General features: G+C 49.7%; 1 protein-coding gene across 2 annotated transcripts in view; it reads right to left on the reverse strand.

Annotated features, from left to right (window-relative positions):
• Positions 1–5,832: 5,832 nt before the first annotated feature.
• CACNG2 (calcium voltage-gated channel auxiliary subunit gamma 2) overlaps positions 5,833–25,172 on the reverse strand; it is a 51,852-nt gene continuing 32,512 nt past the window's right edge. For both annotated transcript variants that reach the window (XM_086887363.1, XM_086887362.1), the window contains 3 exons: positions 10,681–10,764; positions 6,859–6,999; positions 5,833–6,430 (listed from right to left, as the gene is read on the reverse strand). In XM_086887363.1, the coding sequence (XP_086743489.1) occupies positions 5,895–6,430; positions 6,859–6,999; positions 10,681–10,764 (761 nt within the window). In that variant the 3' untranslated portion in view covers positions 5,833–5,894. The remainder of the gene's footprint in view (positions 6,431–6,858; positions 7,000–10,680; positions 10,765–25,172) is intronic.

The following is a 25,172-nucleotide window of genomic DNA, read 5'->3' on the forward strand; positions in this document are numbered from 1 at the left end:
TTCACAGACCTTTCTTCTCCATCAGCTCTCCATCTCAAACCTTTCTGTGTCCTTGGCCTCGGTGCTTGGCTTTTGAAAGGCGAGCTGTGTGGCTGTCTCCTTCCCCCGTGGCAGTTCTCACACACAAGCAAGACAGCAGGCTTGCGTGTCTGACGCTTGGCCTCTCTCTGTAGTCATCTGGCACTAAAAATTATCTGCAGAGAAAAATACTGGGCTCCATACCTGGGTCTTAATATCCTCCCTCACCAAACCATAATTACTAATTACCACTCCTGGGTGTTTAAACCATTTCAATGATGCAGTTAAATGCCCGACGTTAATTTAATAGCCAAGTATCTGGGTTTCCCCACATGAGGAGCTCTCAGAGCATCTCCCACTGAAGCAAAACGCAGCCAGCTCTGGCTGAGGTCCATATGAGAGAGGCAGCAGAGGAGCAGCAAGCACATGTTGACAGCAGACCCACACACGTGAGGGCCTGGGCATTATTCAGTAACAAGTACTCCCTTGCCCCACACCATCCCACAAAGGGAGCCCCCTCTCCAGCCATGCTGTGTCTCTGTGGGATGGAAGACCTGGTACCACTGCCAATACAGGCCTGCATCCCTTGGGCAATACAGGCCCTCTGGAGCTCAGATCCTTTGCCAGAGCCATCCTTGCAAATTGCTCTGTCTGAGTAGGGCAGCACTCTCTCTGGCAGATGCCCTGCCTGCCTCCTACCAATCCATGGCCAGCGTTTGAGAGCATGTCCTCAGGTTTGGAGGGGTGCTGTCCAAAATCAGCCCTGTACAGGGCCAGGCACTGCATTCCTCTGGCACCTCAAAGCAGGGAATGACCACTGGCCCCAAAGAGGCCACGAGGCTGGGGCATGACAGGGACCTGGCTGAAGGCATCGGACCAGACTTTGCCTGCTCCTTCTCCACTCTGCCCATGTTGCGAGGGGCCTGCTGTCTCTCATTCCCCACTGCTGGGGCTTGGGACTGGGCCAGGAACTTTTCCAACCCAAATATTTTAACTGACCTCTCAGTCGCGAGTCTTTGGCTTCCCTAAGGCCTCAGTGGCTCAGTTCTGCCGAGGAGTAGACCCTGGTGCCCTGCTCACGCCTGGCATACGCAGGGCCTGCCAGAGCACACAGTCAGCAGTGGGAATGGCAAGCACATGGCATGGGGAGCACTGAGAACTAGGAGGGGAGCAGGAAAACACATTAGGGGCTCTCACCAACCTAAGTGTTAATGTGCCTGGGGAGAGATGGGGAATGAGAGCTCCTGCCCACGCACAAGTCGTTTGCTTTCGATGCTGCCCCTCTAAGACATCACTTAATATGACATTAATTAGTTAATGTTTGCAAAGTGCTTTGAACATGAAAAGTGCTGTATAAGTGCTGAATATTAGTACTAATTATTAAGGCATGGAGGCTGGCGCTGTCTGAGGAGCATTTCCCACACCTAATTTCAGGCCGGTGCTGCTTTATCCCATAAAAGCCAGATAGAGAAGGGGAGAAGCATCTGCACCCTGTGAGGAAGGAGCGCCTCATGGAGTTTTGCAGAGGGGGACAGCCATGCAGCCCCTTCACTCCAGGCAGGACGTTGTGTGGGAAGTGTAGCCACATCTCCCCAGTGCCTCGCTGGCACAGGCAAGGGTGAGGGAGCACACTCTTTCCCCAAGCTCTGCAGCAGGCCAGGATTGGAAGCATCACAAGATGGATGGAGGAAATGCAGGGGGCTCCTTCAGCTTATCCCACTCATGCCTGAGCAGGAACACTCAGCACTGGAGGCTTCAGAACCAGGCGAGGAGATGAGGAGGAGGTGAGAAGGTTTGGGGGTGTCTGTGCACTAGATGGGGTGGGAAGGCAGCTGCCTCCTAGATGTGCATGTGGCAGGGATGAGAGCTCCCTGGTGTCCCCCAGACAGGCTCCTGGCCTGCTTTGCTGCCTCTCCCCTCCCTATGCCCTCCTTCTTGGCGAGGCCGCTGCTGGGAAGGGTCCCTGGAGGAGGAGCAGAAATGGGTCGGTGGGTGCCCCCAATTACCTTGGCAATGAAGCGTCCTGCTGCTGGAATGCTGGGGTGGGTGTTAGGTGCTACCAGGAGCCCAAAGAAGAGGGATGAGCTGGAGGAGTTTGTGATGGAGGGGGTGCAGTGAGGGTCAGAGTGGGGACCCACTGGGGCTGGCCAGGGAATACAGTTGCTGTGCACAGGTATCAACATGTGTGAGGTGCATTGGGCAGCAGGGAGAACTGCAGTGCTGTGTCTGCTGGGACTCCTGGAGCCAGCTGTGCCTTCCTTGCTCCGGCCAAATAAATTCCCCTGGTCCCAGCTGCTCATTCAGCTTGAGGTCTCATTTGTCTGCTGTGGGTCACACACAGAGAGGCCTTGTCACTCAGGTGGCTGTCTTTCCATGCCATCTGTCCGAGCTAGTGGTGACAGAATCTGATGGGGATTCTGGTCTGATTCAGAAAGCCATGGAGGGTCTCATGGGAAGTGAGAGTCCAGTACAGAGTGAAGGGAGGCTCACTGGTGACATCCTTGCTGCCAATGGGGAGTGGGAGGTGAGGGGATGTGCCAGGACCCTAGTTCCCTTTGTAGGGATCTTGTCTCCCTGCTCTGCTACCACCTTATCTCTTTCTGGGTCTGCATATCCAGCTGTAAGTTATTCCCCTGCTCCAAGCTTCTATGCTGAGCATTCCCACCAGGCACCCACTGCCAACCCAGCTATTGAGGAAATTGCCATGAGTGGCTGAACAAAACTCCAAAACAATTCTGGGGTCAGTTTCTTTTTGAGCCCTCCAGTGTGTATGAATTTTGACCTTGCTGGCAATTCTTGGCTTGCCACAGGAGCCACTGTTTGCCAGCAGGAATTGGAGCATCAGCCTTTGTGGTATCTTCAGAAAGAATGGAACAGGAGGGGAGATGCTGGAGGCTAAAGAGAAGCTGGAACAGATGTTTTGGAGGGCAGCAGAGAAAGCCCATGTATGACTTGAGTTTACCTACACTTACTTAAAATAAAAAGTTGTGGCAAAGTGCCACAATCCTCTTCCCTTGCCTCATCCATTCCTGTATCTTGAAGACCGTCTTGAAGCAAGACCATCCTCTGAATTGCCAGCGAGGATGAAATTGTCCACAGCAGTAGATTCTCTTGTTAGGTTTTGAGGAACTCTTCTGGCACTACAAATCCCGCCCCAATAAATGCACATAAACGAGGACCAAGTTATAAAAAAAAAAATCTTTATTTCATGTACCAGGATTTTTTTTTTTTTGTCATTTTCTCTTTTTAAAATTTTTTTTCTTTTTAACAGTCTGAAAAAAACCCACGAAATAAAGAAAATGGAGGTTGGTTTCTTGTACTGGTTTGAGCTGGACATGAGCAACACCCTGCGGAAAATCTTCCCCGCCAGCCCTTGCCTCCTGCACACGCTGTCCCGGCGCCCTCCCGCGCTGTCCCCTCCTGGCCCCAGGGCGCACTCAGCCCTGTGAATGCTCCCCAGCTCCGAGCAGGGTTGGGTGAGGGTGGAAACCCCAACGCCACCTTCCCTCTACGCTGGGGAGCCGGCTTTAACTTACTCCTCTGGGCTCCTTGGAGGGGGTGGATGTCCCCTGTGAATCCTTCTGAAAGGGCTGGGAGGCCACGGGAGAGGATGTCAGCAGTGGGGTAGGGTCTGAACACCCAGCCGAGGCGCTCGCATCCACCTCTTGCCCTGTGATGCCGTTTTTGGGGGTGATCCCGTCCCTCTGCTGCCCCCCCGCCCTACCCCAGGGCGGGGAAGGGGGGCTGAAGCAGCAGTGGGTCGGGGGGAGCGGGGAGGATCTGGCTGCTTTAAAGCAGAACCCCCGCTGGGACCTGGAGCGGGGACTGCGCAGCTCCTAAAACTGGAGCAGCAGGAATGGGGACGGAAAAAAAGCCGAAAAGTGGGTCTGCGCTGCCGAAGGGCTCAGCGGCCCCATCCTGCAAACTCTCGGCATTTGTGCCTGCCCCGGGCACTTCTGCTTTCGGGGGGCAGCCCCAAAGGGGTCCTGTCCTGGCCCCGGGCTGGCCGGTGCCCGCGGGTGTCACAGAGGCACCCATCAGCCCTGCTGCCACCTCCCCTCCGCCCCCGGCTCTGCTGGAGGGAGCTGCGCTCACAGCTGGCTCCCCGCTGCCCCAGGCAGGGAGCCTGGGGGCCCGGCAGGGATGGGGGGACCCAGCTCGCCTTGCCTTGCTGTTATGGAGGCGACCACGGCAGTGGGGGACCCCCAGGAGAGGGGTGGCGAGGAGGGCAAAAGCCGGCGGGCAGGGACAGCCGCTGGCGGGGCACCTGGAGGGGCGCTGGGGGCTCGGAGGTGGGGATGGCCGGCAGCGGGATCACAGCCTGGGGCCGCCTCCGGCTCAGGGTGTGCTGCCTGTGCCCAGGCGAGGACGGGAGCGACTTCGGGGGGCGGCTGGGTGGCCTGACCGTGCCCCTACGTGGCTGCAGCCCCACTGATGTGACCCAAGGGGGATCTGGGCAGATTTGAGGGGTGCGTGGCCACCCTGGGGAGCCTCTGGAGCATTCACAGGAGAGCATGCGCCCACCAGGGCACGAGTGTGTGAGCATGGGCACACGTGTGCGTGAGTGCTGTCCCCCCCACAGCATCCCGTGTGTGTCCCCCCCCACAGCATCATCACCCTGAAAGGATGGGAGCCCCAGCTGTCCTCCACCAGCCCCCCCCCCACCTGTGCCTCCCACACAGCTCCCTGCTGCCTCTTTTCCTTTTTTACTTTTTTTCACAGTTTAAAGCTGAAGAAAACAAAAATTAAAAGAAAAAAAATACTATCTGTTCTTCTTGCAAGTAAATCCACTTATTATATTTACATTTATTTATAGCTGTTGTTTTATTAAAAAATTGCCACTTTATTTTTTAAGAAACCTCTTTTGTCCTTTTCTTTTTTTTTTTTTTTTTTTTTTTCCGTTTGTTTGTCTCTGCTTGTGTGTATTTACTGTGTCTGTTTGTTTTTTTGCACTGTCACCATTAACCCCAGGGTCCCAAGGGCTAGGGAAGTGGGGACCCCCCTGGGGACACTGTGGAGGGGTGACTCAGCATCAGCTCCTGCACTCCCTAGGGTCACTTTAAACCCCTAGGTACCTGTGGAGGATGAGTGGATCCCCACGGATCCTAGGGGAATGGAGTGGATCCCCATGGGTCTCAGGGGAACAGAGTGGGTCATGGCTAACTCCAGCACCCAGAATCCTCCATAACTGGCCCAAGAACACTGAAGTCACTGGCAGCCGAACACCCATCCCCTGTTCCCCAAGAAGCTTGTGCTGGGTTAAAGGTAAGTGGGAAACAAACCATAAAATAAAATAATAAAACCTCCCAAAAGTAAAAAAGCTGCCTCCTCCTCTTCCTCCCACTTGATTTATTGTCATTTTTTATTTCTTGGTTCCCTTTTATTTTTTTAATTTGTTTTTATTAAATGTTAAAATAATGGTACATGGGAAATCATGCATTTTCTTTTAAATTTATTTCTATTTTTTAAATCTCTTTCTCTCAGTTTAAAGGTTTTTCTTTTTTTTCTTTTTTCTTTTTCTTTTTTTTTTTTTAAGAATTTTTTTCACTGTTGTCTCTTTCCTCATGTTTCCTTTTCATTTGTTTGGTTTTATTTTTGTTCACTCGCTTGTTTGTCTGCTTATCTGCTTGTTCCTTCGTTGTTTTTATTTTTTTATTTTTTTGTCAGTTTTTTTGTTTGCTTTTGTTGGTTTTTTTGTGGATTTTTTTTTTTTTTTTTTGCATTGGGAAGGTCCCCACTCCACCAAGGGGCGCTTCCACCTCCTCCTTCCCCACCCCCCCTGCTGCCCCCTGCCCCCTTCCACCCTCCCCACCCTGCAGCCCACCCCCGTCTGCTCCTGCCCGTTCCTGCCCCATTTTCAGCTCCTGGCGACGGCTTCATACCGGGGTGGTCCGGCGGTTGGCTGTGTTGGTGTGGATAGAGTCCTTGTTCTCTTTCTGGATACAGTTGTGAACCTGGAGGAAACTGTTATCCCTGTCGGAGTTGTAGGTGGCGGTGGGGGTGGTGGTTGCCTTCAGCGGGTCCCTGGTCAGGGTGTACATCGAGATCTCTGTTGATGGGAGGGTGTTGAACCCTTTGATCCCGACGGGAGAGGCATCCCTGGAGTGTGAAGGCTCAGTGGAGCGGGAGCTGGAGCGACTGCGTCTCTGATAGCGGTACCGGTAGCTGGGGATGCGGGTGATGGCGGAGGACTGGAGGTAGTCCGTGGCACGAGCGTTGGCACGCAGCTGTTTGTGCCGGTCTATGAACATGTGGACAGCCAGCACTCCCACCATCTCGGCTATAATGAAGGACAGGGCCCCGAAATAGAAGGACCAGCCGTAGGAGTAGCTGTTCTTCTTGGAGTCACTCTTGGAGGGGTCTCCAGCGTTGGCTGATATGTATACGATGATGCCAATTATATTACTCAGACCTGCAAGCCGTCCGGCAGGGGAGAGAGAAGGAGATGTCAGGAAGGTCACACGTGGCAGTGGTGGGGGCTGTGGGGTTGAATCCCTGCCTGTCCCCTCCTGGATGGGCAGTTTTACTTGGGAAACTCAGGCAAAACCCTCCTCAGGTGCCTGCTGATTCCCTGGACTGCGCTCCGGGTCCCTTAGAGATGTCAGATATTAGGGAAATTCTCCGTCAGCTCCCAAGCAGGAGAAAAGCCCCTGCCTGCCTGCCTCTGCTGGGCAAGCAGGCAGCATGGAGAGGCATCCTCGTGGTGCTGCTTTCAGCCCAAATAAAGCTAATCAGGGCTGGGAAATGCACACTCATCTGCCTGGGCCACTGCACCCCTGCAGATGCCCCCCAACCCCTGGAGCCCACCCCCGAGGCATCAGGCCCTGTGCATCCCTTTACCTGCAGACACGAAGAAGATGCCGGCACTAAGGATGATGTTGTGTCGGGTTTTGTAGAACTCGCTGGCTGCAATGCAGAGTCCACCCATGAAAAGCAGAATCACACTCAGGATCGGGAAAATACTAGAGGCTCTAACAGCCCCTGCAGAGGAGAGAGGGAGGGCAGGGCAGAAAGAACAACACAGGTGTGAGAGACAGCAAACAGGGGCACGGAAATGGTGCCGGAGTGAGGGGACGGGGCACGTGAGCACGTTTTGTGGGTGGGGGTGAAGGGGAGAGGCAGAGGGCAATGTGCAGTAGGGGAGTAATTTAAGGAGAGATAAAGGCATTGGATGATGGAGGGAGGGAGGGAGAGAGAGAGAAACAAAGTGTGTCAGAAAAAGAGAGTGGTCCAAAACAACTCTCCCATGCCCTGGCCACTGCTGCTGTCACGAAGCTGGCGGTTCAGCGCAGGGAGGTAGAGGGGACTGCGGGGCTGGTGGCTGAGTTTGGAGCCTGCCTGACTTGTCTGGGCCCCCTCACGCTGTCTTTTCCTCTCTTTTTGGGGGAACTGTGGGCTGGAGGGGGAGCCCAGGCACCATTCAGCTTCTCCTTCTGCGGGGCTCTGCCGCTCAAGCCTGCACTTCAAAGAGCAGCAACCCAAATGCTTCCTGCAGAGCTGCTCAATCTCAAATCCTCCGGAAAGGGCATGAGCATCTCAAGGAGAAGTTTTTTGGTTTTTTTTTAGGGCTGAGAAGGAGCTCGTGGTGCCATGCACTGCGCTGCAGCTGCAGTGAGGACTGAGAAGAAAAAGTCCCAGCCCTGTGTGCCGAAATGCGGGGCTTATCCTAGTGATTAAATGACTGGGCTCCTTCCAGAGGGCAGTGATGGGTTTGGATGTGCCAGCTCCCACACACGCACACTCTCCATCGGTCGATATGGGAAGAGCTCAGCCAGCAGAGGGCAATGGCATGGATGCACAGATGCACGTATATGCTCATATGTGCATGCAAAACATACCCCAAAGCTTCTGGGGGGCCTGACTCGTGTTCACGCAGCGAAAGGCCAAGCCTGTGTGTACGCACACCCACGCACACAGGCACGCACGCACACACCGCTCGTGGGCGGCTCAGTGGGAGCCAGCGCTCTGCCTGAGTCTGCGTTGCGAATATTCCTATTTTTTTTTAAACTAGGAAGGCCTTCTCTCCTGCCTTCACAAGAGAAAATAAGCTGTTAAAGTGTGAAATGAAGCCTTGCTTGATAAAGAAAGGTATCAGACGGGCTGGTGCAATTCTGCTTGTGGAGCAAAGATCTGGAAGGGGGATGAAAGCTAATCCTTCCTTGCCTGCAAGAATGATCCCAATGAAGCAAATGCAGGACTTTTTCTCAAGTGAGCAGAGACCCTGCTTAAAAGACCCTGCTGGCCCCTGGATCCTGCTAGGCACAAGCAATCAGCTCTTTGAGGGGGGCCTAACCCACTGCCTGTGCATGGGGAATGCAGAAGGCAGGGAGAAACCTCTCTTGCTTGCTTTCCAGCTCTTCTTGGCTGTGTTTCAGGGAACAGGATAACAGTAATAACCATCTTAATAGCTTCTGGAAAACAAGGTGGCATTTGACGAAGGGAAGCTTAAATGGCAGGAAGCAAACGTCAAGCAGACACCCACTCTTGAGAGGGTTTCTAGGGGGATGCTTGGTCTGTCCTGCAACTTGGTCCTGACTACATCAGTTTTATCTCTGTCGTAATTCTGAAATTCACGTCTGTTGGGAGAACACAAAGTTGCTGACTGACATGGGAAGCTGCAGCTGTCATGTGATGGAGAAGGAAAGTAGCCTTCTTCAGCCTTTCAGGAGGACCATGCCAGCAAGAGAGGGGGAGAATATCATCCAGTCTTCCTGGCTCCAGGGCCTGTGGCCTAAAGAATAGGGGCTGGTGGTGTATGCTCCCTAAATTCATCTGCATCTGCTAGCAAGGAAACACAGGGATGCTTCTGGTCCCTCTCTGATAACAGCATTTAATTTCAAAAGTCCTAAGACACCTTATGTGGATGGCTGGCAGAAATAATGGCTAAGCCATTCTAGCCAGGCTATGGACACTGCCCCATCACTGTCCTGGTCCCCTGGGGCATGAGGAAATTGCCAACTCTGATACTGATAAACAACTTCCTAGCTGTTTCTGATGGTACCACCAGGCATTGCCCATGCAGAGCACCCATGGACTCTGGTTTTACAGAAGTTCTGGGAAGAAGCTATTCAGTGGGGTCCTTCTCCAGGCAGGTCTAAGCCAGCAGAAATCCCAGTTCCCTCAGGAGTGACCCAAGTCATCCTTTATTGACTTGCCAAATCTCTCTTTGAGCCTGGTTCTTTCTTAAAAAGGGCTCTCCCCTGGGAACACTGTCAGGTCCTGACATTGGGTTGGTTTTTGTCTTCAGATCTTGTTCCCTCTGAGGGAACAAACCCATCCTTCTTGAGATGTTTGGCCCCTTCCCCGAACTCTTTTTTCTGAAGTGCAATTGATGCTGCAAGCAGCTTCCTTGCTCTCAAGTAGCTCTGCCAGGGCTGGTTTGCCCTCGGAGGCAGCCTGCAAACCTTTGGCATCCCTGTGCCAAACTGGATCAAACCCCTGTCTTCAGCTCTGCTGTTCAGGGGCCATGCAGCAATTAAGAGACCGGTGCTGCAGAAAGGCAGCTGAAAGAAGCAATCTCCCTTGGTTATTTACAATTTACAGTGGATGAAGGACTGTTTGAGAAACCAAGAGGAAGCAGCATAAGATCTGCCTCTTTTCACATACAAATGAGCCTCACAGATCCTAAATTATCTCTCTCATCCCTGCCGCAGGGCTGGGTCTCCACATCTGGCTTGGAGCACACCCGGATGACAAGGAGCTATTCTGAAAGACTCCCGGTCTTTGGAAGCCTCTGATGATTAACCTTGGAAGGTCAAAAGCACTTATCTCAGATTTCTGTTGGGAGAAGATCTCATGATATCAAAAGACGTTGGGCTTGTGGAGGCAGGGCAGGATAGCAAGGTGAAGACCTAAAAGGAGGAGTGTTCCCTGCTCAGCTGTGCTAAAGGAAGAGTAAGCTCCTGCCTCTGGGGTGGGTGGAAATGCTGGCTGGGGAGAGCAACCAGGCAGGGCATGATGTGGATCTGTCCTACTGGCCAGGGTGCTGCTGCGCAAAGCGCTGTGAGCGTCACTCACACATCTCAGGCTGGACATGGAGCTCGGGCCAGGTTTCATTACAGACGTGCCTTGTGCCTAGGGTTCAGCATCTCTCTAAGGGCTCTGGGTGAGCACCAGGTCTTTCCTTCAAAGGGCTCTGACTGTCCTTATTCCTGCTTCCTGCTCCCATCGCTAAAACCAGCAAAGATCAGATCTGCAGCCTCCGTAGGGAAGCGGTGTTTGGGGAAAGGTAAAGACAGCTCCTCAGTCAAAATCCAGTTAATTTCTTAAGTCTGGTGCCAATGGAGTATCAGATAAGGAAATACAAACTTCCTCTGCTTCAGGAGGACATGCACACTCACACACACACACTGCCCCAGCTAGGCCAGTCTGACCTTGGCAGCTTTTCAGTGGATTTGAATTAAGACTCTGATTTTATATCACAATTAATTTCTGCTAAAAAATAAAAATGCCATTTGTTGTTACTGTGAGTTTTAATTTGCACTATCTCATGGGCAGGGTCCCTGGGAGGTGAGAGTGGAGTCATTTTTAGGGAGTGACAAAGCTCTGGGTTTTCCACTGAGCCTCACAGGTCCCAGTGTCTCCACCACCCTGTGTTCAGAAAGCAAAAGGCGCCCGACGCTAGCACCTACGAGCCATTGCAGAAAGAGCCTGCGGACTTACGGAGGAAATATTCTGCTGTATCGGCTTCATAATCTGCATCCTCAGGGAAGTGATCGATTTGCTTACACAGACCTTTAAAATTCCCTAGGGAACAAGAGAAAAAAAAGAACAAATGAGAACACCAAAACCTGCCTTGCAGGAACAGCTGCCCTCTGCATCACCTTTTGTGCCCGCCTGCCTTCTTCCCAGGCAGCATGCCCACTCGTGTGTGCATGCCCAGGAACTGCCCAGGGCCTCTTCTTGCACACTTGAGCATGTATCTCCCTGGTATTTGCACAGGAATGTGGGGTTTGCTGTCAGGATCCAGCCTGACGCCCACCAAGCCCAGCACGCCTCACTCCGCAGAGGAGAGCAGCAGAAGCTCGGTGGCTCCTGCTGAAGGCAGGCAGGAGAGCACTGCCCACCTCTGAGGGAGGTGGGATGGGAGCAGGAGCCAGATACTGGGCAAAGTACAGGTGCCCTCCCTCAGCACAGACAGGCATAACTGTGAGTTTCATTATCAGACCTCAGTGTTTCCCCTGGCGTGCCCTCGGTGGATCCCAGCAATGAGGGGATCAGGGCAGGATGATTAGGTGTGGGTTGCAAAAGTATTTGTTTCTCTCAGCTGTGAATTTGCTGCCCTCTGATTCTGTCGGCAGGATACATCCCTTTGTTCTGGTTTGGTGTGAGAACAAAAGCCCTTAATCTACTTTCTCTACATGACTGCTTGTATTTGCGTACCTTTGCCAGGCCTCCTCTTGCATCCTCACAGACTGAGGCTTCAAGAAGTTTGGTGCAAGTGTGTGTATGCAGCTCAACAGCAAAACACCCTTGTGCTGGGGGAGCAAAATCTTCCACCATAAGTGGAGGAAGCTGGGCTGGACACAGTTCCATCAGGCTGGTGTAGGTACAGAGCCTTCTGCTAATTTCAGTCATGGGGCACCCTTTTTCACACACTCCATGACCAACAAGACCATCCCAGCAGGTGGCCAGTGACATCTTCCAAGTCTTAGTCTAGCAGACTCTTATTTTCATCACTCATCTCTCCTCTTGACACCAGGAATACCACTCCAGAGAGGTACTCCTCAAGCCACATCAGAATTTCTACCGTGACCACTGTTTAATTAATATCTCAAATGATCAGGTTGTCCATTCTTGTACAGGGTTGACCATGTGAAAGACGATTTCATTATATCTCCTGGGGTTCCCACAATTTTTTTCTCCTACCCTCCATTCCATTTCCCTCTGGACACTTGCACTGACTGGCAACACAGAAGTGATGGACATAGTCTGTCCAGGAAGGAGAAATGCAGTGTCTGCATGAGGTGCATGGGTAGGCATGGTGATCCCGTGGGCCTCCTCACCAGAGGTCAAGCAACAAAATGGCTCAGGCTCATTGGTCCCTCAGTGGAAGCATTTGGAGACCAAGTCTGAAGAGTGACAAATGCTGTGGCAACCTGGATAAGCCTCCTGCCACCCTGACCCTGAACCCAGCTTCTGGACCAGCTGGGTGTGCAGGGCAAGAGAAAATGAAGCTGCCACACTTGAGGTTGTTGCCTCTGGGAAGAGCAACAGAGCTCTTCCAGACCAACCCTACCCAGGCTGAGACCTGCAGTCACCATGTTAGGTCCCCAGGTCATGTCTTGGAAGGTCTGTTCCAGGTTAATTTGAATGATCTTTCAGATATTTGTGAACAGATGGAAGAAGGATAAAACTCAAAGGATTCTCCCTGAGTTTCTTCTTGAGGCCAAGCCTTGATGGATTCATGTTTGGGATGCTTTGGGAGGCAGTCCTGAGTAAATAGCTGAGTAAATGGAAGGCAGGTGGGTGGGTTTCTTTATGTCAACCCCCAAGTTTGGCTTCTTCTGCATCCATCTGGCTTGTGTCTGATGCCTCCAAGGTACCTATCGCATTTAGCTGCTCATTTGAAGAGCTTGCATGAAGAGACTAGAGACAGCAGAAAGGAGTGTGTGTGCATCAAGAGGTAAGTAATAGGAGAAGAAAGTAGGAACAAAGCCTCTCTGTGTAGCTCTGACATACTATTCCCACACTGAAACTGTGGGTTATGAAAGGTTGTTAATCACTCATCCCCAATCCAGTTACCTCGTTGAAAAAGTGTCTGCTTCTCAGCTATGGCTTTTCTGGAAGGAAAGCTTCATAGCCAAGGAAATTGCCTTGGCACACTTCCACCCTGCTACTTGCCCACTAAAATCCCTTTGAGGCAGGCAGATACAGCATGAAGGGGGTCCTTTCCCTTGCTTGCCCCTGACTGCCTGGGGCCATCTGCCTGTGACAGATGAGCAGCTCCTCATCCTGGTCCTTTGGCTGCGGTCACTGCTGTACAGTGCATGTGAACACTGGCACACTCCGGGGCACTGGGGAGGTCTCCAGCTTCAGATTTCAGTTCCTTGCCCAGCAGATCCTGAACACTGAGTTCCTCCTGCCCATACTTGCTGGGGGAGCAGGCAGAACCTGCATACACCTCCCAGGTGATGTTCCTGGCACACAGCCAGAGCCTCCCAGTTGGAATCAGCCAGGGAGGGAAGACGCAGTGCATCTGGGAACCCCCTCACTGTGTGACATCCTTTCCCTGCTTCCTTTTTTCTCCCTCTCCCCCGCTCTGTTTCTTGCTGAATTTGAGGCTGATTAATTCCTATGTAAAGAATTGAGCTGCCTGGGGAAGATGCTGCATCTGGTGCAGGCTGTCTTTTATATGGACTTGCGTGGGATAGCTGGTTAGAGGTTCGGCTGCTTAGGCAGGCTGAGGGGATATGCAGGCTCTTTGAAAATCTGCTACTGGTGCTCAGTGTCCCAAAGGCTTTGCTGACCTGGCTCAGCAGGGTACTTGGCCACTGGAGTGTCAAGCCTTGGCTTGCTTGAAATGCTGTGACATTGTGGAGCTGCCCTTCTCCGCAGGCTGATACGCTGTGCCAGGTTGATTCCCCTCCCCAGATCAATGCTACCAGGATTCATGAGGGCAGTGTTGGTCCCACTTTAGCCCCTGCTTTGTCTGTGCTCAGCACAGAGTGCTGTGGGTTTGGATGCTGACTGTTCGCCTGTGTTACCACACCCTCTCCTCCCATGCCTCCTCGCTCCTCTGGGCGATGGATGGGGAAAGGATGCAGAATTTAGGTCATTAATGCGCTAACTGGGAATATAAGAGAACAAGATTCAGTTTTTGCTCTGCCACAGGCGTGCTGTTAAAACCACTTCTCTCTGCCTCAGAGTCCCACCCTGTAAAATGGGGGTGACAGGATTCCTCTGCCTGGTGCCGTACGGGGACGTGTTAAACAGGGCATGGTGTGGGTGTGCTGGTGCCAGCGGCTCCGAAAGTGCACGGAGTAGGTGAGTGATGGATGGCAGCGGTTCAGAAACCCGCTTGGTGTGGGGAAGGCCTTGATGTCACTTCTTGTGCCAAGGTCACTCGGCAATTCTCTGACGGACATCTGTGGCCTGCTGAGATGGTACAGCAGCTTCCCTGGCACCTGTGCTGGTGGAAGCACAGAGGGGGGATGGAGCAACTCAGCAGTGCTGCTGAGGTCTGACACAACAGCCTTTTCTTGTGCTGCACGTGTGGTCTGCAGAGCCAGGGACGGTGAGAGCTGTGTGCCATCCTATAGTTAATACTCCTGAACACCTGAGCAGGATCAAATCATTATGTGGGAGGGCATGTAGGGTTCTGAGTACACCCCCAAGGAAGTAAGAGCAACATCTCCTCTCTACTTGAGTCCCTTTTCCCTTCCCATTCTTCCCAGCTCAAGGTATTTCATGCTGTGAACCTTGAAACAGGGCATGCGTCTCTGTCTTCTCCCATACACCTCTCTGAGAAACTTTAACTACATGCTTCCACCTCCTCCCTGTAGCTCTCCCAGTGCAATTTGGGCTCTCTCTTCATCCTTGCTCATGTTCAACCATCAGATCTCTCTCTTGTTTCTCAGTCTCTCTCACTCATGACAGCCGCCTCCCTCTCTCTGGTGTATCGGTGTGGGCATCCTCCGAACAGCCTGCTTTGGGGTGCGCGGGCGGCAAAGAAGGCGGGGATGAGCATCAGCCTGTCTCAGGACTGGAAGGCTGCAGATGCCCAGGTCCATGGAAAAGCACAGAGCAGCCCCCGCATCCTTTGTGTGTTACTGGGTGTCATTAGGCAAGATCACCACCGTTTGCTTCTTGCCTGCCCAAACTTTGGAGAATGCAAAGAAAAAGAGCCAGGATTGGTGCAGTAAACACCCTTCCAGTGCCTGGCCAAGGACAGAAGTTGCCCAGTTGGGTCATTAGGAGCAGAGACAATCTCTCATACTGCCAAGAGGGACTAAATGTCTAAGAGGCATGAAATTCAATGTCAGCTGTGTGTTCATCTCTGAGAGAGACCTCCTCCAGTGTGGCAGGATCATTGTTTGGGTATAAGCTGTCTATCCAGGACAGCTGGCAGCCACCAGCCCTGCTGCAGCAATACTCAGACTGAGCTACCCGTGATGAGAACCCAGCTCGGTATTGTTGGTGATACAGTTTATTTTTGTGCCGCTTTGTGCAGCCCTGTCCCTTTCAGAAGTCTTGCTTGCCTGCAGAGTGCAATCCATTGCAAAATAGTAAGTTCCAAAGAATGAAAAGCTACTCCCTTCCTGTGAGGTAGGAACACTTTTAAATGGTCAGGACCATACATCTGAAAACTGTGAGCCAGAGGCAGAGGAAAAGACATCCAAAAGGAGAGAAGCAGACAAAGAGGGATGAGAACAGAAAGACCTGTTTTCCCAGAATGATTTGTGATATTTCCATTTATGGAGAAAAGCAATCCACTGAAAGCTTTTCTTCAGTCTCACTCTCTAATTTAGCAGAGGTTTTGGCATGATGGCTTCTAGAGAAATAAATAAAGGGGGCTGGATATAGCTGTTGTCTCTAAAAGCTGAGAAAGATGTCTTGGTGTTGGCCAAGGATTGAGTATCACTTTCCATCACATGCTCCCTGTATCATTTTAGGCAAGCCACTTACCCCCTCTCCCCGCCCCCTTTTTTCACTCAAAATGGGAATAATGGTATTCCCCTGCCTCAGGAGAGTAGGCTGAAGATATTTGTACTAAAAATATAAAAGTGATCAGACACTGGATCATTTGGGCCAGATAATTCTTCCCACCATCTAGCTCAAATGTAACATGCTCATTTTTCATGTGACCTTCTGTGCATGAAGGCTGTGCAAACATGGCACTTCTCAGAAGTTCCTACTTGTGCTGCCTGCCCTAGGAGTAAACTTTGGTGCAGATTAAACTGTTTGCTATCTGTCCATGAAAGAGACAGGAGAAATGGCACAGGAAGGACAGGTAGTCAGACACAAACAGAAATGTTTCTGCTCCAGGATTCTGTTTCTGAACAGTGTCCCTTTGGTACCAGGTGGTGAAGTGGGGCTCAGAGCCAGCCTCTGGGCTATGAAGACAAATTCCACAGCTATATGGCAAACTGCTGGCATGCCTTTCTTACACACAAAAGGCTTCCAAACCAGGAGAGGACGTCTGCCATCCCTGTCAAAAATTGACACTGGTGACACTGAGTTGTTAATGCCCAACCTGACATGACTGCAAGAGGAAGGAGTGAGGTTTCATGAAGTGACAAAGAGCACAGGAAAAGCCTTTTGAAGGCATTTTGATTGCTCTCCTCCCTTCCAAGAATGAAGCACTTGAGAGCTCACATAATTTTGGGGGATTTGGAGCTGATGAAAAGCGTGGTGGCAGGGAGCACAGACAGTGCTTGTGGGCATCTGCTTTTACCCACATGTGCTGACTCTCCCGAAAGAAAGACTGGCCCTACAAAAGGGCTCATTATCCCTCTCTGGGAATCCCTCAGTAGAGAATCTCACCTTCCAAAAATGAGGCCATCTTTTCACCTGCCCCACTACACAGGTTACAGGGTGTAGGGTTAAAGCAGAAAATAGAGCACAAGGGTTGGTCATTCTGGGGCTGGAGCAGGTGCTGCTCTTGCAGCTCTGACCCTGCACAGTGGCAGGGGATGCTGTACTAGGGTAATACCTTTTGACCCAGCTGGGTAATTTTAGGACTGAAGAGTGCTCAGCTGTCATTAGGGACATAGGGATTTTCCACTACAAGGTGAAGGTCAGTGGGACAGTAAATGTGGTCTGCGGAGTTGAGCCTGGGACAATAGCAGAGATCCCATGGGAACTACAGGCCATCAAAAATCTTGCCACCTTTCTGCCCAAATGCAGAGCACCTGCTTTGATGTGGTCTTCTTCAATGCAAACATGCAGCAATGCATATATTAAAAATCCCAAACAAAACCCTAGCAACATAACCAGTACGTTGCATACATAATTCTCTCCCTGGGGAGAGGATAAAAGAACAAACCACACGTGACTGATATCAAGCTCCATCACTTAATGTGCCACTGGAATTCATTCAGATATTGTGCTGAAGAAGCCTGCAAAAGAACTGGTGCAAAATAGAAATTGATCTTATAGTTATGAAAGAATATCTGCCCCTGCCTACGAGGTAGAACCGTTATACCAGCTCTCCTCACCTTATTATTAATAATCATGTTTATTACAGCTGTTGCCAAGGGTCAGATGATAAAGGGAGTTGCAGTAAAAATGTTGCAAACTCTGTCTTACAGACCACTGCTGCCTTGATGAGCATGGAGGAAGAGGTGTATCACAGCACATTAGCAATAACCAAAGCTAGAGCAGTAAAATGGCCTGAACTGGTTCTGTGGAGATTAATTTATTCAGGAGATGTCTGATGAATAGGAAAAGAAATGCAGACATAGATGGGAGAAGTAAGTGGGAGAAGGCAGTATGGGGTAGCACTGAGGAGAAAATGATGAGGTGGAAGGAGAGGGCTATAGAGAGATGCCAGAGAGCCCCAGGGAGATTAGTCTCATCCAAACTAATACAAGGCTCCCGTTCTGCCTTTTTCAGCTCTTCTCCTCGCTTAGTCTCTGTAGCTGTCCCTAACAATCACCTGGAAAAGGAGAAGGGGCTAATGACAGAAGGATCATGGAATCACTTAAGTTGGAAAAGATGTCTGAGATCATAGAGTACATCTTTTGACTGACTGGCAGCCATTGTGCCAACTTAACCAAAGCACTAAGTGCCACGTCCAGTTGTTTCATCAACTCTTCCAAGGATGGTGACTCCACCACTTCCCTGGGCAGCCTTTTCCAATGCTTAACCACCCTTTCAGTGTGATGACCACACATGTGCTGCTGCAGGTGACTCAGGTCCCTGCTGCCGAGCCTCAGCAGTGTGGGTGGGAGTGCAGGAGAGCCCATCCCACCCTGGCATTGCCCACATGATGCCTTGCAGAGCTCTGCTGCGGCAGCCAAGGGGGCCCACGCTGTGCTAGGGCTGGACTCTGCACTGCTGTCAGCCTGGAACCGCTTTGCATCTTTCCTTGGAGGTGGCAGCCTCCCCTCCTTCCCACCCTGCTCGATGCTGCTGCTGCATGCTGCTAAGTAGCCCATAGACTCTGCCTCAGAGCTGGCTACAGCTATTCCGTGTACGTGGGTGGAGATGCAGTGGTAGCAAAACCTATTATTAAGATTATATGAAGATTTCCATTTATAAACACCCTCTTTTTACAGGGTTGTAACTTTCAAAAATATCCTCGCTGTGGCTTGAAATTTCCCGTGCTTTGTCATAGGGAAAGAAGTGAGATTGGCTGGGAAAATTGGGCAAAGGCTCTCGAATGTGTTTTGGTGCAAACGCAAATCCAGCATGTTTGAGCTTTACAAACTGAAACATTGCGTGTGGCTGGATTTCAGGGACTGCTAGACATCCGTCCAAGTCACAAATGAAAAATCTCAACACAGCAATAATAAAAGTAATTCAAAATATCCTTTTTTGCAGACACCCAGTACAAACGTCTCCCATGGTAAACAATTGCATCTTTTTTCTAGACCTCGCCAGAATCAAACCCAGACCAAATTTCTTCTGAAAATAGTACTTAACACAAAAATGTATTAGGCTCATCTAAGTCATTGAAAGCTGTGGATAACTGTGTTCCTCCTAGTGTTTTATTTCTCACATTTGCCTTCTGCACTGGCATTGCAAATAATTATATATATATAACAAACGCGTGATTTAATTTATATGTCAATGAAATAATTTGGTTTTTATAATGATATTTTCCTGTGTGATTCAGTGAATGAGTAAAGCATGAGCAACATCTCTGGTTCCTCAGCAGAGAGATCAGAAACAATTTCTACTGTTATTAGAGTGACTACTGTCACTCTAGGAAGGAAAAATATATGAACTTTCTGGCTTACAAGCCTTGTACCAGTTTTCAAGGTCTATTATCTGAGCTGGTGGAAGGAGCGCCTTTGCCTTGCAAGAAGAGACAGAACTAGATTTGAAATGAGCTGGGAACCAGAAATAGAGTTGAGAAAAGGGTTTGTAAGTGGTTGTGCTCAGATGTGGTAGCATGATGTTGGATTTCAAATTCAAAGAACATAACTTAAGTGCTGGACCTTCTCTGGTGGAGGATGGAGAAATAAAAGCAGAAGTTGATCAGGACATGGAGAAAAGTCCAAGCAAAACAGGAAGGGCAAGTGAAAGAAATCAAGAAATTAGAGATGATTAAAAAAAAAACCTATCAATTTGTAGCAAAACCATTTATGTGTGTGTGTAAGGAGTCAAATGTGACACTACAACTGTGAGCCAAGTGGCAGGAAGGGTGATGCAATTATCTGCAGTGAGAGAGAAGTGATGTGCATAAGGTGTGGGAGGAGACGAGATGCTCCATAGCTACCACAGGCAATCCCAATCCACGGCTGTACATCCAGATGTGAGAGGAAGGAAGACACTAATTTAAGCCTGGATGGAAAGGGGTGAATGGGATGGAGGAAGTATTTAAGAGCTGGTTCTTCTCTTCTCTTTTCTTTTTTTTTTTTTTTTCCTTTTCCCTATCATGGCAACAATACTGTAACTAGGACAGTTTTTGCATATAGGGTTACAACATCAAACTCTCAGAAATCAGAGCATGTAAACAACATCCTAGCTGGATGAGGACATAAGGACTGAACCATCTCAAATTTGGACTCAAAGACCCTGAGCTCAAATGGATTAGTCTTTCCCCAGAAGTATGTAGAGGAAAACCACAGGCTAGAAAATTTCTGATTTAGTTCATCCTATAGTGTTGCATTTTTCTGCTCAGAGGTAACTGTGTTGCTGATCTCTGAGTGTGCATCAGTGGACAGAGCCAGGCTCACCTTGTGCAGTAGGTCATGTTTTGGATCAGTGATGAGACTGTAACTCTAATGGTCACTCTAAGTAACAGTGTACAGACATGGACTTAACAGGCAAGAAAAGAGGGAAAACCTTGCACAGTGAAAAGTGTCCTGCACAGCCTGGGATGAGCCACAAGCTGTGCATGCCTAGTACAGATATGAGCTGATCCTCTAACTCAGCAGGAACCAGGGTTTGGCTATTCCCAAACTCCAAATCTTGAATCTTGCAGTTGTAATGCTGTGTTCACAAGGCTTTTTGAATGCAATTTCCTTAGTCATTTTTAAATTATGAAGGAGGAGAAAACACACTTCAAATCCTTCATCTCCAGCTCCACATTGCATTTGTCTCTGACATATCCAGCTGGATCTATAGGGAGACGCTGTCCTCAGTTAAACTGGTGTAAATCTAGTGTGACTCTAAGCTGCTCCTTCAGCAGTTAGGGCCACAACCAAGAGAGGAATTAGGCTTGCAGCTGTTAATTAGCTTAAGAAGTATGTGGTGTGCTTTAGGGTCCTTCAGGATGCAAAGCACTATATAGAAATTATTATTAGTTATTAATAACAAAAATACCCAAGAACCCCAGGGAAATAATCCAAAGAATGGAACAAGTCAATGACAGAGGCGGCTTTTAATCCATCCTCCCTCTTCTGCGCCACTTGAGCTCTCCTCCCCCTTTCCCTCCAAGGCTCAGACACATGGAGGAAGGGAGAGCCCACCATCACATGTATTTAGCAATTTGGCAGTCTCAGCGAGTCTCCTGTGTTCTCCCACACAACATCATCAGCCTGCAGTAGGAATTGTGAAATCTGTAGCAGAATTGACACCCAGCAGTAGAAATTTTGGGGAATAACAGTGTGTGGGAATTCCTCAGCTTGCCTCTCATGGAAAATTGCAGCCCTCCCTAGTGGTCTTCAGGGATTTTCATTTCATTGTCCTCCCTTCCTCTTGGAAAATGACTGAGAAGGTAGGCACTGTCTGCTTTCTTTAAAGGTCTCTAAATGAGACCTGGGGGTCCCTTTGCTGTTGCCTGATTTGGAGATCACTGGAAATTCACAACCTGTTCTGGCCATTCCAGCCCAGGATTTCAGGTGAGGAAATAGAACAAGGTAAGGGCTGGACTCTCTCTAGTACCTTTTTACGCCAGGGAACCCAAAGCCCTTCATGCAACACTGACAGAGGTCCCGCGGCGCGGTGGCTCTGCAGATGAGTGTGGTTGCCATTACGCGCTCACTGAGCGCGCACACACTCGCCCTTGGAGAGTGGAGGCGGCCTTGCCCAGGCAGGGAATAGTGGTTATCCCTTAGTCTGTTCAGGAAGTGCACTGAGGTTTTTGCTGTCCCTCCAGGCAGCCCACCAGAGATGGCCAGGAGGGAACTGGGCGTAGGATTTCCTTGGCAGAAAGCCCTGCTGACGGCAGCGCTTCAGGTTGAGCTGCAACGTGCAGGGCCATGCACTCACGGAGCTTTTCTGCCCCGTGTCCTTTATGCCCTGGAACGCACCACCTACAAATTAGAAAATGAAAGCCCTGAGGAAGAGGTCAGGACTTTCCAATTTTTCAATTTCCTCTGGCAGTCACTACATCTCATCCTCCAGCACTGGTGTTTTGGGAGAAGCCCAACCCAGAACAGATACCCTGCTGTGCTCCAGGGAACATGCCGGGATGAAGGGAATATGAGTGTGCTGAAGCTCTTCAGGATGTTCACTCCTGGTGAATTGAGTCCTGACCTGGACCTCACTCACAAAACTATCCAAAACCTCCCGGATGTTCCTAAATCAATAGGGAATAAGAAACACAAGGGAAAACAGGGCAGGAAGATCAGATTAGCGGATCTGATGTATAGCAAACCCCTTCCTACTGACAGCTTAGGAGGAAGCCACTGGTCCTGAGCTAGCCACTTTCAGAAAGGGTTAGTCATTGTCAAGTCCCTGACTTGACAATGTCTTCAGGATGGGGACAGCATCCATTGCAGTCCAATGACTGAATGCAGTCCACTTTCCAATCAGCCTGAGTGCTGAATCCAAACATGGCTAAATATTGTTTCTTGCATTTCCCAGCTATGCTACGATTCAGGATGTGAGGAGTTGTATGGATTGCATGTATAGGTTCCAAAACAGTTTAGGCTCATACTTCCCTGTGCTCATTTAGGTGCAATTTAGGCAAGGCAAATACCCAGAGTAACAACCAGACCAGTCTGTAAAAGTTGTAGGAAAGCATTGCCCTCTGTGCTGACAGAGCCAGGACACAGAGTTTGCTTTGTTACACACATTATGCTTATTTTTCACTTGGGTCACTGGAGTTCAAAAAATGTTGTTAAACACAGCTTGTACCCCACAGGGCCATGCAGGGTAGCTGTGAGTCTGATCAAATTGCTGTAGCACAGCTATGCCGAGGCTCCTAATGTCTCCAAACAAGCTACTGCTGTTCTAACTTGCTGCTTTACTCATAATCCACATCAAACACTGGGTGTTAAAATAGACATTGCACAGATTTGATTTTAGGTCCCTTTCTATGCAGCTGAGCAAAAAACAAATGCCAAGCCTTGCAAGTGTTGTTAGCTTTTAGAGGCTGCTATTAGAACATTAATAATTTTATTATTGTTATTTCCTCAGGGTTGTGGGTACCCCAGTGATTTACAAGAAAACAAAGTGATTTGGCCCTCTCCTGAAGCTCTTACAACAAAAGTTAGACTTAAGCACAGCATTGGGCTTATTTAACAAGCAAACAGTGCCAGCAGGGTGTTTGGAAAAGGGAGGTTTATAGCAGCACAGGATCATGAGACATTTACGATTGTGTGCACATGTATATCCTGTTAGTTTATGCTGGCTTTTAAAAAGAAAACCATAGAGGGGAAAGGTGTGCTAGACTTAGGGATGGTGCCTGCAAGAAAAACGAGCGGAGGTCAGTGAGGGAAGGATGATTTGGAAAGGGGAGGCTGAAGGGAAGGCTGCAAAGGAGGAGTGTGAATCTACCTGTGGCACAGCCAGGAAAGGCATACGGGGGAGCAGGTACTGCTGCTCAGTCATAATAACCCTTTTGAAGCTTGACTGCAAGTCGTGCTGCTTCACCAATATTTTTTCATCCACTGAGCACGCTAATTTATTACAGAAGAGTCTGTAGGTGTGAGCTATGTGCTAAGGCTAATCTCTGAAGCATTTTCAGCTACTCTACACGTAACATTACTCTTGCATCCCAGGGAGGAGGCTATTCATAATGGAATAAAATTTACTCACAATACTAGACTGGGGAATATTATTTCTAATGTGATCTGGACCAGTTACACTCAGTTAGAAACCTGAAAGGCCGTTTCAGGGTTTTGAATCATGTCCAAGCAGGTACCAAGCCACCTTCTATGTTCCCGAATTGTACTACCTGAAGACATATCCATCAGAGCTTCTTGTACCAAACTGTACCTCTCTACTCCCCACCTGCACTACACATGGAATGATGTAGGTCTCAGAACTGAAACTTCCCTGCTTCAAAGTCTTTAACATGAGAACTTGTCTCCTAAGACTGCCAAAACCCAAATCCCTTCCATATTTGCCCACTTTCCCTTGGAAAATATTTTCAGTTCTCCACTGGAATCACTGGCCTGAAGTACCAGCCCCTCTCTCAGTTTCTAATTTACTGCTATAGCTGCAGCAGTCTGTGAAGTAACAACAAAAGTTGTGCTGCATCTTAGATCTTAACCTCATTCTCTTACCTTTGAACTCAGTTGCCAGACAAGAAAAGTGCTAAGATCAAAGAACAGCAGCATCTCAGACTCACTTTGTGTTTGTCTCTCCACAAGTAAATCCCCTTTTTTCCGTCTGTGCCACAGCCACTGCTGAAAGTCTTTCTTTCTTGAAGTTGGTCAGCATTTTTCAATGAAAATTTCTCAGAGGGGTGCAGGGACTTTGACCTGGTCACCTAAATCCCAGGGGAATAAAGTGAATACCTGAACTATTGGCTTATGGCCAATTTCAGTGCCTCTAACTTATGGTTTTGGTTTCAACAAAAAAAAGGCACATAAAACTATCTTTTTCCCGTCCCAGTATAGAACAGGAAGTTTTATAAATCCAGAGCTTTGTGGGAAAGTAGTTGTCCATGTTTTTCCAGCCTGGCCTCTGCACCTGCTTGACTTCACACACCTTACTCAGCATGTTTGCAGCTTCTCTTTGGGTCCTGCTGGGACAGCTGTGGTAGCTGAAGACACAGCTGGCCAGCTGTTCCTTGGGCACCACTTGGCCACTTTACTAACAGCTGCCACACCTCAGTCTACCAGTCTGCTCCCTCAAAACTGACCTCTGAAATCCACTGTGCACCAAGACCTCTTGATTGGCACAGCCTTGGAAGGTGCTGCCCTTGGTTTTGCTGAGCCAGCACTAGAGTCATGTCAATCTCAAACATGGAATTCAGTCTGTGCATTAGTCTCTGGTCCAAACTGTCTCTCGTGGAGCCCCTTTTATTGAATGTCTAAATGAGTTTTGGCCAAGCTGGTACCAAAACAGGGCAGGTTTTCCTCTTGTTTCCTCTGTGATCTGACATAACAAATGGATTGTGCAAATGCCTCTTGAGAGCTGCCCTCCACTCCTCCCGAAGGGCTCCTCTCTTTCTGTAGTGCACTTCACAGTGCGCTGAGGAGCAGAGGCGATTGATGCGTCAAAGAGAGAATGAACGACTTTGTCTGACCCCGGGATCCTGTAACAACCCCAGCACTGGAGATTCCCCTGCAGGGGGTGGGAGGGGTGGGGGTGTGGAGAGAAGAGAGAGCATTTCCTGACAAGCCTTGTGTATGGAATACCTGTGGAGACTGGCAGGGAAAGCAAGCAAGCTGGGACTGGATGCCTTCCAAGCATCAGAGCAAAACTGAGTCTCTCAGTGGAGGATGCTAAATTTTGACAACGGGAAAGAAACAGATAGACAAGGGGTGAGTGGGAGGGGAAAGCCTTTCCCTGATAATGCTGTCTGCTTGTAGCTTTAAGCATTATTATGTATTTCCACATGCCATCATGGCTACACAGCATTTTACTGGTAGCTAAAGAGGCAGAATTTTGTCCCCAGGATTTTGCAGTACAAAGACCCCAGCATGTGGGGCACTTGCAAGTGAGGACACCCAGCTCTTCAGAGGATGCTCTCAGCAGCCATTAGGCAGCAGCTACAAGGCCTGGATCCTGCTGCTGGTGAGGTCAGTGGGAAACACTGGGGACAGGATTAGGCCTGAGACTTGCAGGATAGAATGAGGGAAGGAAGTGCCTGAGAAAGGTCACAGGCTGAGTTATGGCATGCTCATATCTTGTTTGCTCCTGGC

The sequence above is a fragment of the Cyanistes caeruleus genome, chromosome 4, assembly GCF_971803275.1.
Source record: "Cyanistes caeruleus chromosome 4, bCyaCae1.hap1.1, whole genome shotgun sequence".
In the NCBI taxonomy this organism is placed as follows: Eukaryota; Metazoa; Chordata; class Aves; order Passeriformes; family Paridae; genus Cyanistes; species Cyanistes caeruleus.